General features: G+C 40.0%; 1 protein-coding gene across 5 annotated transcripts in view; it reads left to right on the forward strand.

Moving 5' to 3' along the window:
• Positions 1–15528, forward strand: part of RFX2 (regulatory factor X2) — a 167039-nt gene extending 151511 nt beyond the window's left edge. For all 5 annotated transcript variants that reach the window (XM_027851244.1, XM_027851247.1, XM_027851248.1 and 2 more), the window contains 4 exons: positions 5418–5626; positions 10167–10320; positions 11477–11519; positions 13186–15528. In XM_027851244.1, coding sequence (XP_027707045.1) covers positions 5418–5626; positions 10167–10320; positions 11477–11519; positions 13186–13295 — 516 coding nt within the window. In that variant the 3' untranslated portion in view covers positions 13296–15528. The remainder of the gene's footprint in view (positions 1–5417; positions 5627–10166; positions 10321–11476; positions 11520–13185) is intronic.
• The last annotated feature ends 1250 nt before the right edge of the window (positions 15529–16778 follow it).

The raw sequence follows: 16778 nt of genomic DNA on the forward strand, positions 1-16778 counted from the left end.
AATTAGGTGATTGTTCCTCTGTACTCTGCTCTCATCAGGCCTCACCTGGAATCCTGTGCTTAGTGCTGGGCATCAAATTTTAAAGAAGACATTGATAAGCTAGAGAGTTGGTAAAAAGGCCTTGTTCCATGCCATGTTAGTACCGGATAAATAGCTAGGAATGTTTAACTGGGAGGAAAGAAGGGAGTGAGGGCAGCTAGGCAGCCCTGGAGTCAGGAGGACCTGAGTTCAAATGTGGCTTCAGACATTTACCAGCTGTATGATCCTGGGCAAGTCACTTAATCCTGTTTGCCTCAGTTTCCTCATCTGTCAGATGAACTGGAGAAGGAAATGGTAAGCCACTCCAGTATCTCTGCCAAGAAAATCCCAAATGGGGTCACAAAGTCGGACACAACTGAAACAACTCAACAAGAGGGACTTACATGATAGCTGCTTTCAGGTGCTTAAAGGTCTCGTTGTATTTGGGCCCAGGGAGCAGAGGCAGGGACAGGAGCCATAGGTGGGAGGTTGCAAAGAAGCAGATTTAGGTTTGAGGTCAGGAAAAGCTGGCTGCCAGTGAGAGCTGCCTCACAGGCATGTATTGTTCATGTAATCACAGCTTCCCAGGTATCCATCCTAGGCTCGCCCCTCCAGGCGCTGTCTCCCATTGCCCTGTAGATTCTCCTTTTCCATTGTGTCTCACTCTTAGAATAATGCTAATCTTTGCAGGTGTCAAGACACTGCTGCATAGGTAGGGCCCCTCCCTTACCACATCCTTAGCTCACCATTGATCTATACCCTCCCTTTTACCTTTTTTTCTATATTTGCCTTGAAATGTCCTCTGTTTGTCCATGTTCTTCCACTCCTCCAGTTGCCAGTTGCCCCCAGGGTTTCAGCTCCACCCCCACCCCTCCCCCAATATAGTACAAGCAGACTTTTCAGGCACCAAATCCGCCAGGCCTCTTCCAGTGTAAGATTGCCATCTGCCTTCACAGACTATTTCTCTTTGCTGTTAGAAGCCTTCTTCAGTGAAACCCCCTCCCATCTCCAAAGCAAGACCTCCTTTCTTCCTTTCCTCTCCCTTCCTCCTCACCCACTTCCCTCTAGGCTCTTTTCTTTCTGAGACCACAGAGGTCACTGTTCCCTCATTGTTAGCCCTTGATTTGACCCCAGCACATTACACACTCCTCTCTGTTCCCCTGGTCCCCTCCCTACCTCTCATGTACTCTACCATATTGCAATGTAGTCCTGAAAAAAAAAAAAAAAAAGCATTGATTCACCTGTAGGCAAGGTGTCTCCAGGTTCTATCCATAATGCCCCCATCTACCTCTTCACCATTACCTTTACCAGATTCCTGCCTTCACTCTTCTCCCTGTGTACATTTAGAAAAAAGTTTCTTACAGGTCCCTTAGTTATCATTCTGTTGTTGTTGCTGCCCTTGCCTGCTGTACCTGTTCATTCCTGCCTTTCTGTTATTTGGGGTGTTCAAGAAGCAAATAATCTCTTTAATTCTGGCTTTCTTTCTTAAAGTGTTTCAAACTCTTCTTAATTATTGAATTTCCATCTTTTGTTCTATATGGTTAAGCTCAGATTTGCAGGATGGGTCATCCTGGGTTGCATCCTAAGCTCTCGAGCTCTTTGGAACACATTTTTCCATTCCCTCCTATATTTTCTAGTGGGTGCAGAATAGTCTTACATTATTCAAATGCCCTTTCCTTTGTATTTGAAGGTTTTTCTTCTGGTCATTTACAGAACTTGCTGTTTCTGAATTGAATTGTTAAATTTAACCACTATGTGTATTGGAGTTTGCATCCTTGGGTTTCTTTCTGGAGGCAATCTGTGAATTCTTTCAATTGGAATTTCATTTTCTATATTCATAAATTCTGGACAGTTCTCTTCTATAATTTCCTTCATTATGGTGTTAAGGTTTTTTATTCTGTTGTGTTCTCCTGGGAAACCTGTGATCCATATGTTGTCTCTATGCATTCTATCTTCAAGATCAGCATGTTTTACTTAGAGAGTATATTTTCTTTTAATGTTAGTTTTTTGTTTCTTTTCTAGGTTGTCCTTCTGTGTATTTGCATTCCTAATCTATTGTTTTCTCTTTTGTTTCTTTGGTGAGGCTTGCCATTGAAGATTCCAGTTTTTCTTAATATGCCTATTATTTTTGCTGTGCAGGACATACATTCTGCTCTCATAATTCTCATTTCTCTTTTGATCTACTCAGGAACAGCATGTTGGTGGTTCCATTTTCTCAAATTCCATAGGGTCCTCTGTCTTATCAAATGTTGGATCATTTTCCTTTGTTTTGCAGTATTTGACTCACTGATGTCTGAACTCATTTTCTAGATGTGGAGGCCATATTTCTTCTGTTGTTACTGTTTTGCCTGCTGGTTTATCTGTTTATGTTCAAGGTCTTAGAGTTTTCTTCTTTCTGAAATCTTTGATACTTTCTTCCCCACCCCCTTATTTGCTTTATCATTCACTTTCTGACTGCCTCACCTATCATTGTGGTTTCTTTGGGGGCTGGATCTCAATTTCTCTTAGTTTCCTCCCACACTAAAGAATTTACAGCTCCCCAGCCTTGCTTTCTGCCTTATCTGACTTTTGGGTGGTCAGAAGAACTGTCCCGAGCTGGATGCTGTGCCCTTTTCTTATTTTCATGGTTGTTAAGAATGCTGCACAGCTCCCCACATGCATAATGTCCTATCATGGTGACCTGTCCCACTCCCTCTATTCCTTGACTCTAACCCTAAATGCGCACTAGCAGTTAAGAACAGTACTGGTCCTAAGGGGTTGCAGTCCCCATAGACTTTTCTTCCTGTGGCCAAGCTGACTGTCATGGCCTAAGACAACTTCTACAGCCTGGAGCCAGGATCTCCACTAACACTGGAAAGGAGGGGGAGGGGACTGGGGCCTAAGGGTGGGTTTTGTTGTTGCCTATATCATGTCCTTGAGTCTTCTAGTGTAGCCTTGTTGCCCGTAGTGTGGGAGGTATGAGGAGTGCTACATGAGCTCAGTCAGTAAGCATCATTTCCTGGGTTTGGGATTTTTTTAAACCCTTCTTTTGGATTCTGGGTGTCCTAGACCATAGAGATAGCTGAAGTTGCTTTATCTTTGACACACAATTCCTATTTTGGAGAGGTTTGAGAGGTCATAGGGAATCAGAGAAAATGTCTAGCTCTCCATCTTGTTAGTTACGTGACCTGAAGTTCTCTCATCAACAACTGATTGTTAGTTCAATTCATCAAAACTTGATTAAGCACTTAATATGTGCAAGGCATGTGCCAGATGTCTGACCTATAATGACAAACAGAAGTGCCTGCCCTCAAGGAATTTGCATTCTTTAATAAATACTTATGGAATGAATGACTGAATTCTACCCAGGGATATGACATTGACAAAGGTAAGTAAATACAAGTGATTTGTCAGGTCCTCTCGATTCCTCCTTTGCCACCCTTTTTACATTTGTTCTCTCCTCTCTATTCCCTCATTGCTAACTCTGTGGCCGGCACAAGCTTTCATTGCCACTCACCTGAAGCATTATAAGTGCCTTCTAACAATAATTCCCAACTCATCCTTTTCTCTTCTTCCTTCCCCTTTGACCTTCCCCCTCCCCCATTTACATTGCTCCTAGAATAATCTTTCTTATGCATTAATTTGGTTATGTCATATCTCTCAAAAATCTTCATTGGTTCTTTATTGTTTGCTGAGTAAAGTTTAAGCTCTTCTGCCTGTCAGAGCCTTCCACTATGGTATCACTCTACCTTTCCAAGGATATGTAATTATTATTTCTCTTGCATTCTTTACTCTGACTAAACTGGACTATTCTCTGTCCCTCAAACATCTCCTTCACTCCATGTTGAGATTCACATTGTTACTTCTATTTGAAACTGTCCATTTTTTTTTCCCTGAATTACCACCCATCCTTTGAAGTCCAACTCAAAGGAAGCCTTCTCTATCTTCCTTTCCCTCCAGCCTGTTAAGAACTTTCCCCCTTGAATCACATGTAATATTATGCAATAATTAGGGATTTCTGAAATGGTATGGGCTATCTCTGGAGGTAGTGAATTCTCCTTCACAATAAATTTTCAAATGAAGGCTAAGATGACCAATGTGGTAGAAAGGAGATCAGACTAGATGCCTCTAGGGTTCTTCTCAACTTATGAGATCTTATGTATTAAAGCTATGTGTTTTGGTAGCTCTATGAGGCGAGGGACTATATTTCATTTAAACTTTGTTTCTTCTCCATCATCAGGCTCTGCAGAATTCACTAATTCCAGTTTGGGGGTCCTTTCTCCATATTTTTAGTTTTCTCTAAACTTCTACTTTACCCTTTTATGAAATTGGTAAGACAATGACCTCAAAAATTTTTGTTGTTTCATTATTGCCTCAAGGACAAAATATAATCTATTTAGTCTGTCATTTAAGACCCTGCAAAATCTAATTCCAAACTGCCTTCTCAGGCTTATACTTTATTCCCCTTCATATTGCCTGTGTTCCAGATGAACTGGACTTATTAGCTATTCCTTGAACTTGACATTCCATCTTCTTCCTCTATGCATTCACATAGGCCATACCCCATTCAGAGAATCAATCATTCCTTCTTCATCTCTGCTTTTTAGAATCATTATCTTCCTACAACTACTTCAGCTTAGGTATTAATTCCTTTCTTTCCTTTTTAATTTTGCCCCCCCTGAGGCAATTGGGGTTAAATGACTTGCCCAGAGTCACAAAGCAATTAAGTATTATGTCCGAGGCCAGATTCAAACTAAGGTCCTCCTGACTCCACGGCTGGTACTCTATTCACTGCGCCACCTAGCTGCCCCTCTTTCTTAATAGTATTTTTTTCCAATCACATATAAAGATAAGTTTTAAACATTCATTTTTTACAAGATTGAGTTCCAAATTTTTCTCTTTCCCTCTTAACCCCTCCCCAAGATGGCAAGCATTCTGCCATAGGTTATACATGTGCAATCATGTTAAACATATTTCCACATAATAATTCCTTTCTGATTTCTCAAATAAGTCTCTCTTATTTGATCTCTTTCCTCAAAATTTCCTAGAGCACTTTATCTGTCTCTTTTCCTTACCTATCACTCCCTTTGTATTATACATTTCCTTGTTGTATCCTCATCCTCTTCTCTCCCAAGTGAAATGTAAACTCCTTGAGGACAAGGACTTTGTCATTTTAAAATTATATTCCTAGTGCTAGCATAGTGCCTTGCACATGATAGGCATTTAAATATTTGTTGAATTTTGAATTTTATGAAAAAGCTTTATACTGTTCCAAAATTTTATACCATTATTGTAGAAAGTATTATTAGAGATGGAAGTGAAGAAATTATCAGTCATTCATGTTTTCATATACTTTAGAGCTACCTGTCTCAACTCTGTCATTGAATTCTTTCCTGATTTCCTTTTGTGCTCACTCCCAGGAACAAGCCTCATGGGTGTGCCAGTGTGAAGAGAGCGTAGTACAGAAGTTAGAGCAGGATTTCAAGCTGACTTTGCAACAGCAGAGCTCACTGGATCAGTGGGCCACGTGGCTTGATAATGTTGTCACCCAGGTTCTAAAGCACCATGCCGGCAGTCCCAGTTTCCCCAAGGCAGCAAGACAGTTCCTGCTTAAATGGTCCTTTTACAGGTAAGTCCCAGACCCAGACATTGTCTTCTCAGGGGTTATGTAACCATCTTCAGCTTCTGTGGTTCTGGAACATCCTGACATTTGTACTACTAGGTGAATCAGAAGTAGAGGGATGGCTAAGGAACTGGCAGAGGTATCTTGTGCTAGTTCACAACAAGTCATGAGCTGCCTCTGGCCTGTGCTCTAGGGTTTCCCAAGCTGTGCCAGGCAGGTCCAGCAGGCCTCTTCTGGTATGGAGCTATATTGAACTTCTTGAGGACAAAGGGCCATGTTTCCTTCATCTTTATATCCCCTGATATGCCTAGCATAAAACCACATATTTAATAGGCACATCATCAGTATTTATTCAATCAGTGATTTGCTCAGAATAGAATTAATCCAGGAAGGCCTCCAGTGGGTGGGGAGTTTGTAGCTGCACTGAGATCAGGGTGGGGAACCTGCGGCCTTGAGGCCACATGTAGCCCTCTAGGTTCCCAAGTGCGGCCCTTTGACTGAATCCAAACTTCACAGAACAAATCCTTTAATAACAGGATTTATTCTGTAAAACTTGGACTCAATCAAAAGGCTGCATCCAAGGACCTAGAAGGCCACATGTGGTCTCGTGGCTACAGGTTCCCCACCCCTGGATAGACATTGACTGGTGATTAGAAGCAGAGGAGAGAACTGTGGACAGGCTTGGTGGGAACAGCATTTCTGTGTCCACAGCTCAATATGGTATTGTCAGTACAATGAAGAAAAACCAAAAGACTGAAAAGTGGAACATATACAAATAGAATAATTAAAGATTTTCAGTGCTTTTAAGCAAATAAAACCAACAATTTCTTGCTCTAAACATACATACATAGCTTAATGATTTTAGAGGAGTGATGTCGTGGCTGGCTATGGCTTCTTCTCCAAAACTGTGCATTTTTGTATTAAAATTTATTCATGGAAGAGAAAAACAGTTGGCAGTGTTTGAGAAATTAAATGCTGTTGCCCTGCTGTGAGGGGGTGTGGATCCACATTTACATGGCTCCCTCCTAGATTAACTGCATTACCCTTGGGGGTACTGGCAATGCAGAGCAGCATAGCATTTGTAAAAACAGCTCCTATATAGAAAACATCCACAGCTACTCCATATTTTTCCCTTTCCCTTTATGTGGCTTTCATGTTGTTGAACATTTTTTTAAGTTGCCTTTTTTTTTTCTTAATTGCCAGATTGGAAATGGGTGATAACAGTTAAGTGGTTTCAGAGCAGCATCCATTTCCTTAATTTCTTGGCTCCTAGGAGATTTCAAATATACACTTTCCTTAACTCCAGATCTTTTTTTCCTTTTCTGAACAAAATCACTTGCCTCTGGCAACATCTATATATACTGTACCAGCTCAGGGGGAAAAAAAGTTTGAAATTAATAAATCCAGCTAGTTGTTCCCTCTTCTTACCAGACAGCCTAGCTCTCTCCATAACTTTGTTTTATTGATAGTCACCCAAAACAATTGAATATGTGTTTATGTCTCTTCTCTTCACTTTTTGTTCTTTTTCTTATTACAATTTATTAACTAGATTTTTGGGTGGAGGTATCTGAGGGTTCAGATATGCCACTGTTTATATTGTGTTTGGCTATATTATGTCTGAAGGTGAAATTATTTGGTTATGTGCCTAATATGTATCACTAGGAAACCTTCCTCACTTTAAGTTACAAAGAATAGACTACCATACCAAAAAATGTCTAGTTTTACAGTGTTTAATAATAATTATGTCAAAAGACTTGCATGATATGTGGTATGGTTAAATGACTTGAAATATTGAGATTAGAAAAGGAAGTACTCCATTGTAAACTCTGAGGACAGAGAATTTATCTATGTTTCTTTAACACTTAAAGGCACAGTGGTCTTTGCACAAAGTACGTATTCAATAAATATTTATTGAATTAAATTTTTTAAAACTTAAACATCAAAAAACAGACTATTTCCATATAAATAGCAGAACACAAAAATAGCATTGTATATGAAACTGTGAATCTCTAGTTCACATTACTTGGTGTATGTGTGTGTGTGTGTGTGTGTGTGTGTGTCTGTATACACACATAAATGTACTGTATATGTAAAATAGTTTATGTGTTATATATATATATATCTTTGCATATGATACATCTATATCTGAAATTCCACATCACTTTCAAAACTTCCTTATTTGTGCTTTCTTCAGCTCTCTTCTGTGTATTTTTTAAAAAGTTTCAATAGAGCTTTTTTCCCCCACTAGTATTGCCAACAACCCCTCTCCTAACCTTTCCCACAACTGAAAGAATGAGCGGATAAAAAAAAACAACAGCTTCATAACAAATATGTAGTCATTTAAACTGCATCCACACAGCAGTCTGATGCCCTTTCTTTCTGGTTTTATATTCTTCTTTTCATCCAGCTCAATAATCAGATATAGCAAGTCCCAGCCCCTGGTTCTTTTCTACACTAATGTATTCCTCTTTTAACTCTCTTTTCGCTTTCCCCTCTTAAAAACCTCAGAAGAGAACTAATCTACTCCCAGTCCTCTGATTATGTGATTCATCTCTTTTAGTCATCTTTGCAAATAATAAAGTTCTGAAGGAATACTTGTTTCTTCTCTCCATTTTAGAATAGTACATCACCATATAGCACTTTCCAGTTATTAAAAAAAAGTTATCTATTTTTCTTAACTAATGATTACATTTTAGAGTTCATACTCAGCCCTTTTTTTTCTATTAGAAATGCTTGAGAGTCAATTTTATTCTATTAATATATTTTTCCCCCTGTAGGATTATACTCAGCTTTGCAGGGTAAGCTATTTTTGGTTGTAAGCCTTTTCCCTTTTGGAATATCATTCTAAAATCTCCTCTTATTCATAGTTGAAGCTGCCAAATCTTATATGATTCTAACTCTGGTTTATTCCTTGGAACCTGAATGCCTCTTTCTGGATGCTTGCGTTAACATTTTTTTCTTTGACATGGGAGCTCTGGATTTTGGCTATGATGTTCATTCCTGGGACTTTTCTTTTGGGGTTTCTTTCAGGTGTCAATTGCTGGATTCTTTCTATCTTCTCTTAGCCCTCTAGCTGCAAGAGATCTGGGCAGTTATGATATTTTGAAATATATACTCCAGACTTTTTTTTAATCATGGTTTTCAGGGAGTCCAAATATTCTTAAATCACCTCTCCTTGACCTGTTACCCAAGCCAATTGTTTTTAAGAGCAGATACTTTACATTTTGTCTTCATAATTCTTGCTGTTTCATGGAATCACTCATTTGTTTGTCCTAACTGTAGTTTTTAGGGAGCCTCTTTGAGTAAGGTTTATCTTTTTTTCTTCTAAGCTGCTTATCAATCCTTTTTCCTTGAGCTTTTATTTTACTTTTTCTTTTTTAATCTCTTGCTTCATTTCTTCTAGGTATTCATGTAGTCCCTGTAGGAAATCCTTTTTTCCTTTGAGTCCTTGCTTGAAGTTGTTACCTTATTTGGGGGAATCTCTAGCTATGCAATAATTTTTTTATGCTGTTTAATGTCTTCTTTGGTTTACTCATCTCTCCAGCTTTAAGCCCTGAACTGGGGCTTTGTGCCAGGATTCATCCTCTGCTGCATTTTTGGATGGGTAGTTTGGTCTCATCTTTTGTCATCTAGGTTCCTGCGCTGACCCCCCCTTCCTCCTAGGATTAGACTTCCCTGGATCTTTGAGGTTCAGAACATGGAATCTTGTGGGAATGACTGTGAGTTTACAAATCCCTGGGACTTTCTAGGGGGAGCACTTCACTCTTAGTGCCTAAGGACAGAGAGTCCTACACACTACACGTGTCTGTTTCTTTTGGGAGACTATGGTCTTATTTGCTTATGCTGAAAGCCCCCTTTTCCATACCTGTGGGGCTTTTGGCTGACTGTACAGTTCTGGAGTTGAAGAAGCAATTTACTGTAGTTTTTTATTGGACTTAGTAATCATTCTGGTGAGATTTTCAGGTTTTTGGTGGAGTAGGTGTGAGACTGTTATTTTGCCCAAAAGTCCTATTGAATTAAGTTTTCTTAATTTAGTGAGAATAGAAGACAAACATTGGGTGTCTGGTCTTACTCTGACAATGAACCAGTGTGAGTTAATATCTCATTAAAAAGAGTTTAAAAATCATTTTTGCATTTTGTCCACTTACTCTAGAGAGGAAAAACATTTGGTATGTAAAGAATGAATAAAAAGGATTAAGTGCTGAGCACAGTGTAACGCCTGCTGATTCAGACACCAAAATGAGATAGTCAGTCCCTGACCTCACAAAACTCCTGCTGTACCACTTCTGGTTCCTACCATGTGAATGTTACCATCATCTCTGTGCTCTAGCTATCCACCACCAAATAACTTGTATGGTGGGTGTGGCTGGAGAGGGCACTTCTGTTTCTGGGCCCAGCCAGGTAAGTGCATCCTAAGGGTCACAAGGGAAACGACATAGGTGAAGATTTGATGATAAATCCTAGTAATTACAAAAGTGATAGAGAAATGTGTCTTAACATTTTCCAGAACATTTAAAATAGCTTTCTGTTTTCAAAACGTTTCTAGCTCCATGGTGATTCGTGATCTCACCTTGCGTAGTGCTGCCAGTTTTGGTTCCTTTCACCTGATTCGCCTGCTGTATGATGAATACATGTTTTATCTGGTTGAGCATCGAGTCGCCGAGGCAACGGGAGAGACGCCAATTGCTGTAATGGGAGAGGTGCGAGCTCTTTCCATCAAGGTGCTAATAACCTTGGACATAAATAGAAAGGACTAGTGTGGCTTGCTGCTGTTCCTGTGATTAGTGCTAGATGGACTGCTTGTTTCATTGAGAGTCTGAAGAATAAGTTATGAGAGTATATTTTAACTTCTAAAAGAAATATAGTTGAAGGGGCAGCTAGGTGGCACAGTGGATAGAGCTCTAACCTTGGAGTCAGGAGGACCTGAGTTCAAATCTGGCCTCAGACACATGATACTCACTAGCTGTGTGACCCTGGGCAAGTCATTTAACCCCGACTGCCTTGTCAAAAAAAAAAATATGTTTGTGTGTGTGTGTACACACACACACACACACACACACACACACATATATAGTTGGGTAGAGATTATAAATACATTTTAAGCAAATCACTCTTAGATAAAGAAATGGCTCATGCAAGCCACAAGTTAAGGTTCAGAAGGTCCACAGGGCTGCAGATGGTTTATAATTACTCGGTTAGAGACCAGAGCACTCCCAGGCCTTTGATGTGAATATAGCAGGAAAGATACCTTAAGTATTTCTGTTGGAGTTCACATTAATGCAGAGGTTCTTTTATTTAGCCAGTTCTTTCGCAATGACAGCAACACCAGAACCCAAGTGAAATTCAATTTTATTAATTTATTTTACTACTTGTCCCATATATGCCATGCTAGATTATGTAAATTATCAAAATTACCCATTGGCAAGGGATCAGTTTCTAGGGAAGCGTTCCTCCTGGCTTTAGCAAACACTTATACACTTTGTTTTAGAATTCCCTCTTCCTTTCAAACTGAGTAAAGATCCTGGTATATTTGGCAAAATAAAAGTATGGGCAGACATAATCAAAGATCTGGAAGTATCACAGCTTTTACAAAGTAATAACAATGGCCATCAAACAATATGTAGGATGTGAAAAAAAAAACCAAAACAATTTTGCTGATGTCAAAGACCCTTAATACAACAAGCTCTTTGATGGCTGGAATGATTTCTACTCTGAGCTTTTTATATTCCTTAGGCCTAACACAGTATCTTATATGAAGCAGGTGCTTAAGAAATGTTTGTAGTATTCTGTTGTAAATTTCATTGACACCAATTTGAATCCCTTTATTCATCAGAAATGTTGACTTTTCTCTTTCAGTTTAATGACCTTGCCTCCCTGTCACTGACACTGCTGGATAAAGGTGTGTGCTAGCATTATTTGCTTGTTTTATTTTTTGGGGGGGGAGGGGAGAAGGGGAATCGTAGATACATCCTGCTCTAGAGTGGGGTTTAATATTTATGTTTTTAACCTAGCTTATTTTATCCTGTCTGTAATCAATAATTAGAAAGAGGAACTGGATTTAGGAATAAAATGGTAATATTTGCTTTACATATGTTATTTCATTTGGTTTTCACAAAAACTCAGAGAGGTAGGTCCTATTACTATCTGCATTTTATAGATAAGGGAACTGAGGCTGAGCAAGGGTGACTCGCCCAGGGTCCCGCAGCTGGTAAGAAACTGAGGCAAAATTTGAACTCAGGTCTTCCAGTCCAACACTCTATCCACTATGCCCCTCAGCAGCCTCCAAGGATGTAGGACCAATAGATGATGAGAACCTAGCCCAGTGGGAAATGGGGTTACATCCAAAAAGATGTTCCCTACATGTTCAGACCCAGCTGAGATGCAGAAAAGAGAAAACTCTGTTCTCACCCCTGGGAAGTCCAAATATGTAGATCTTGATGCTGAACCTTTAGCTCATTTGATCCCTAGGTCCAGAGGAAAGCCAGGCCTCCACCTACCAGAATTGGTGGCCAGTCCAAGGCTGCTCGTGCAATCATTTTGAGTGGGCATGCTGAAGACCCACCCTTGGGCCAAGGGAAGCTGAGAGGGAGGCTCTCTGAGAGAGAGCTTTGTAGGATAGTATACTTTCCTATTCTAGTGTGGAGAGGGAAGGGAAGGAGGAAAGAAATAAACCCATATGTGAAGGTGGTACAGAATACATGTACAGAAATGAGCCCTCGCCAATTAGCCATTCATGAGGTTCTCAGAATCAGGCTATTCTTAATCAGCCGCATAGTTTAGAAATCCCATAAAGAACTGATAGGTATGAGGCTAAGCCATTGTCAGTAATCTTGGAAAGATTGTAGAAAACTGGAAAAGTATCACAGGATTTGAATGGCAATATCCCAGTTTTCAAATAATGGAAGAGTAGTCTGCAAACTATAGGCCAGTAAGCTTGACTTCAATTCTTGACAAAATTCCAGCCCACATTGTTAAAGAGATCAATGGTGAACATCCAGACATGGAAGTGGTGATCACCAAAATGAGTGGTGGAGTGCCTAGCGGAGGGTTACCAGGATGGTGGAAGGCCTTAAGACTATACCTTATGAAGGTTAAGCCTGGACAGAAGGCTTGGGGGAGGGGGAAATGACAGTTATTTTCAAGTATTTGAAGGACTGTCTTCTGCAAGAGACACTAGACTTGTTCTGCTTGGCCTTAGGAACAGTGGGTGGAAGTTGCCAAGAGACAGATCTAGCCTTAATGTAAGGCAAACATTCCTAATAATTAGAGCTGCCCAGAAATGTTATGGGTTGATTTGGAAGGCAGTAGGTTCTCCTGGCTTTCTTCAAAGGCTGGTCAAGTCAACAAGCATTTATCAGGCACTTATACTGTGTGTCAGGCACTGATGACTTCTTGTCACCTATGTCAGAGGGGATCCTTGTTTTGATATGGATTGGGTGAGATGGCCTTTAAGGTTCCTTCCACTTTGAGATTATTTATGTTTTAGCAGATTTCTTAAACACAAATTATCCTTTTATCTTTCCTGTTTCCTCAATGCCAACTTACTGTATTAATGTCGTCTGCAGATGACGTCAGTGATCTCAGCAGTGAAACAGACACAGATGCCCGTGGTCTGAGTGAGCCTCTGGTGAAGCGGGAGCGTGGTGACCCTAATCACTCCCTACAGGACATCTAGTACTTTGATTTGTTTTTGAGCAGAAGAAATTTCACAGGATTTCAAAGGATCTGGGTTTGGAATTCCTGAACCCTGGATTTTATAGGACTCCACTCTATTAGTGCCTCTTAGATTACATAAATGTTTACTTCTACTCAAGGAAGGGCTTCTGAAAAGGGGTCTGTACGTGTATAAAGGATGCAGTATTTTTTGAGAGGGAAAGCAGTTTTAAAATATTATAGAAATTCAGATTGGGAAGGTGCTTCCTTCCCATCGGGTAAAAATGTACATGTAGTACATCGAAGAGAGAGAGAGAGAGAAAATGGATTCCGAGTTAAGTAGACCATACTTCTGTTACTTCAGGTAATGTTTCCATCACTGTGAATAAATCGCTTCCTCTGTTGGCATTCTGAAATGGCAGTGCCCAGTCCCAGCCAGAGTGACAGTTGGTTAGGAGGACTGGGGCACGGTGAGCTGGTCAGTGCCCTCTCGCGGTTCTTATTCCTCTGTGCACACATTTCTGCTGCAGCCTTGCCTAGTTTTCATTGTGGTAGAAGCAGCTCAGGCGAAGTGTGAGAAGTGACAGATTTTCTGGTTTCCCTATTGGGCCTGTAAGGAGAAGTTCTCTGGCTCACATCTGGGAAGCAGAACCCTATGTTTTACTGTACTTATGTGGGCTAAAAGGAGGCCCTGGCCTGTCTGCTTCCTGGTTGAGGGATATTTTGGGGAAGAATTAATCTGCCCATCTGGCTGCCTTTTTTTTTAAACTGGGCAGTTTATTTTGCTGTAGGAGAGACAGGCAAACTTTCTAGAATGCAGATAGATTCAACATATGTACAAAGGGGTTTCTGTTTGACTCTAGATACCAAAGGATCTTCTAGAAGTAGCAGCTAACCACCAAGTCCTGTACTTCAGCTTCAGCAGCTCTCAGGCCAGGAGGCACAAAGACAAAACTAAAGAATTAGAGCACATAGATTTTTCTTGTATCGACAAAAAAAACAGTCCCTAAGCTTCAATTGTTGGTTTTATTTTATTGGGAAGAAGAGTGATTTTTTTTTTGAAATTTGTTACAGGTCATATTTACCATCATGCCAAATTGCTGAGTGTCTGCAATGAGATTTTTACCAAATCTGTGAGCTAAGGGAGTAGTGGGTGGGAGTGGGTTATCAGTGTTACAGGGCAGTGCCTTAGTGAGGACCAACTAGCCTGCTTTATTTTCCGTTTCTAGCTGATATTCAAACAGATGTGCCTGTTACTCATAATACAAAATCTGAATCTATCTCCTTTCCCCCTCATTAATTGCCAAGGACTGCTTTGAGCTAATGACACTGTAGCAATCTGATGTGGGGGAACAACCATCCTTGTATTGTCTCAGTACATAAATGTTCTCCTTTGTGGAAGAACACAAATGCCTTTGTGGTCTTGAACTTCAAAATTTTTAAAACATTAACATTTGCATTATTGATTAGCTCCATGGTAACAATTTTGTGCCAAAAACCAAATTGCAAACAAAAAAAAAAAAAGGAAGAAAGAAAAGAAAAAAGGAAAAAAAAGGCAAACCTGGTTTAGCATTACATTATGAAAGGTAATAGTTTTTTTTTTTCTGGAAATATGTTTATACTGATAGTTTTGTGCTCTGATGATTTTCAGGATTTTCTTATAAATGTGTATATTTGAGTATATTCTGTCCCAGATATTCTCCTATTAATGCAGAAGGTACTAATGAAACTCAGATGGCCTTTTTAAAATGACTGCATGAGAAGTACAAGATGTGTATGTTGACAGAGCTCTTTGCATTCCTAAGTCTATGTGGGCTTGTACAAGAAGACTAGGGGGTAAAGAAAACACATTTTTATTTCAGAAAATCTGTAATAATTACAGGGTTGTCTGGTTGGATGCTTCAAGATCTATAATGAAGCAAGGCCAAAAGAATGTTTTGTTTTGTTTTTTAGAAATCTGCCCCTTTTCCTAGAAGAAATTTATGCTAATTTTTTATGGAATGTGATGAATTGGTTTTTCTTTCACATGTGGTAACCCAACAAAAATGAACTTCTGCCTTGTGATACATCTATTCCTTTGCAAGAATTCTAACAAGCAAAGATTAAGAGTCAAGAGCAGGTGTATACCACAGTGACATATATTTGATTAGCTCTTTTGATAAATGCCAAAACTGATGTGCACAAAAATCTCATTGCCACTTTCATTTTTAATAGCAATAAACATATTGAATGTGCCCATCTTGGAAATAACCTTCCATGCTTTGGACTGTGGCTTTTTCTTTTATTATCTTTTTGCTCTCCCAGACAGCCCACTTGGACTCCTGGTGCCTGTGGAGAGACCGCTCACTCCTGCTGGTTTTCATGATGAAGCCAAAGTGGGATTAGAATGGAAGTACAAGGTGCATGGAAAGAAGTGAATTGTGGGATTTTATAGCCAGACTGCTGCCCTTATGGTGCCAGAGTACTGGATCCTCGCCATTACTGAGACATAGGAGGCAGTCTCCTACACTTATGTCATTGGCCCTACTGATGTGGCAAAAGGACTTGTGCTCATTTCAAACATCCGACTCCTACTCCAGCTCCTTACCATCTTTGACCAGATCTGCCCACTGTGAAAATTAATCATTCTACACCAGTGTTCACACACACACACACACACACACACACACACACACACACACATACACAGAGTCATCTAGAACTGTCTGCCCTTGCACTTTTTTGGGGGGGGGAAAGGGTGAGGCAATTGGGGTTAAGTGACTTGCCCTGAGTCACACAGTTAGTATTATCTGTCTGAGGCCGAATTTGAACTCAGGTCCTCCTGACTCCAGGGCTGGTGCTGTATCTACTTCGCCCCAATTCTTGCACTTTTGAGAAGTTTTCAAATGTGGTTCTAGAAATTGGTCTCTGAGATGTTGATAAAAACTACATGAGCAAAAATTGTTCCTTGGACCCAAGAAGAGCCATAAAAGGATTGTCTTGGGAAGAAAATGTTCAATGTGAAAACAATTCAGAAAGCAAAAAAAAGCAGAAAGAATTGATGTTTCAGTAGCACTAAGGTTTACAAAGCACTTTCCATACAACAACCCTGTAAGGCTGTATTAATATTCCCTTATTACAAGTAAGAAAACTGCAGCGGAAAGAGATTAAGTGATATGCTCAGCATCTCACAGATAAGAAATGTCAGAATCAGAATTCAGACTCATGCTTCTTGACTGCCAACACTTGGTTTTAAAGACCCCCGGGGGCCGTGTTCATGCTGTGGTTGCTCAAGCTGGTACTGGTGTAGTTATTACATTTCATTTTATAAGCTGAGGAAATCTAGAGGCTCACTACTTCAATGAACCAGAAGCCCAGGGTTTCTAGTGCATGGAGATGTTCATCCACCAATCTAGTCGCATCATTTTAATAAAAAGACCATTATGAGAAGTTACCTCTCAGATACTGGTGCCAAAACTACCCACCCAGTCACGAGACTGTCCCTCAGCCCACAAACTGGATTAAA

This window comes from Vombatus ursinus, unplaced genomic scaffold (assembly GCF_900497805.2).
Source record: "Vombatus ursinus unplaced genomic scaffold, bare-nosed wombat genome assembly UNPS02009173.1, whole genome shotgun sequence".
In the NCBI taxonomy this organism is placed as follows: Eukaryota; Metazoa; Chordata; class Mammalia; order Diprotodontia; family Vombatidae; genus Vombatus; species Vombatus ursinus.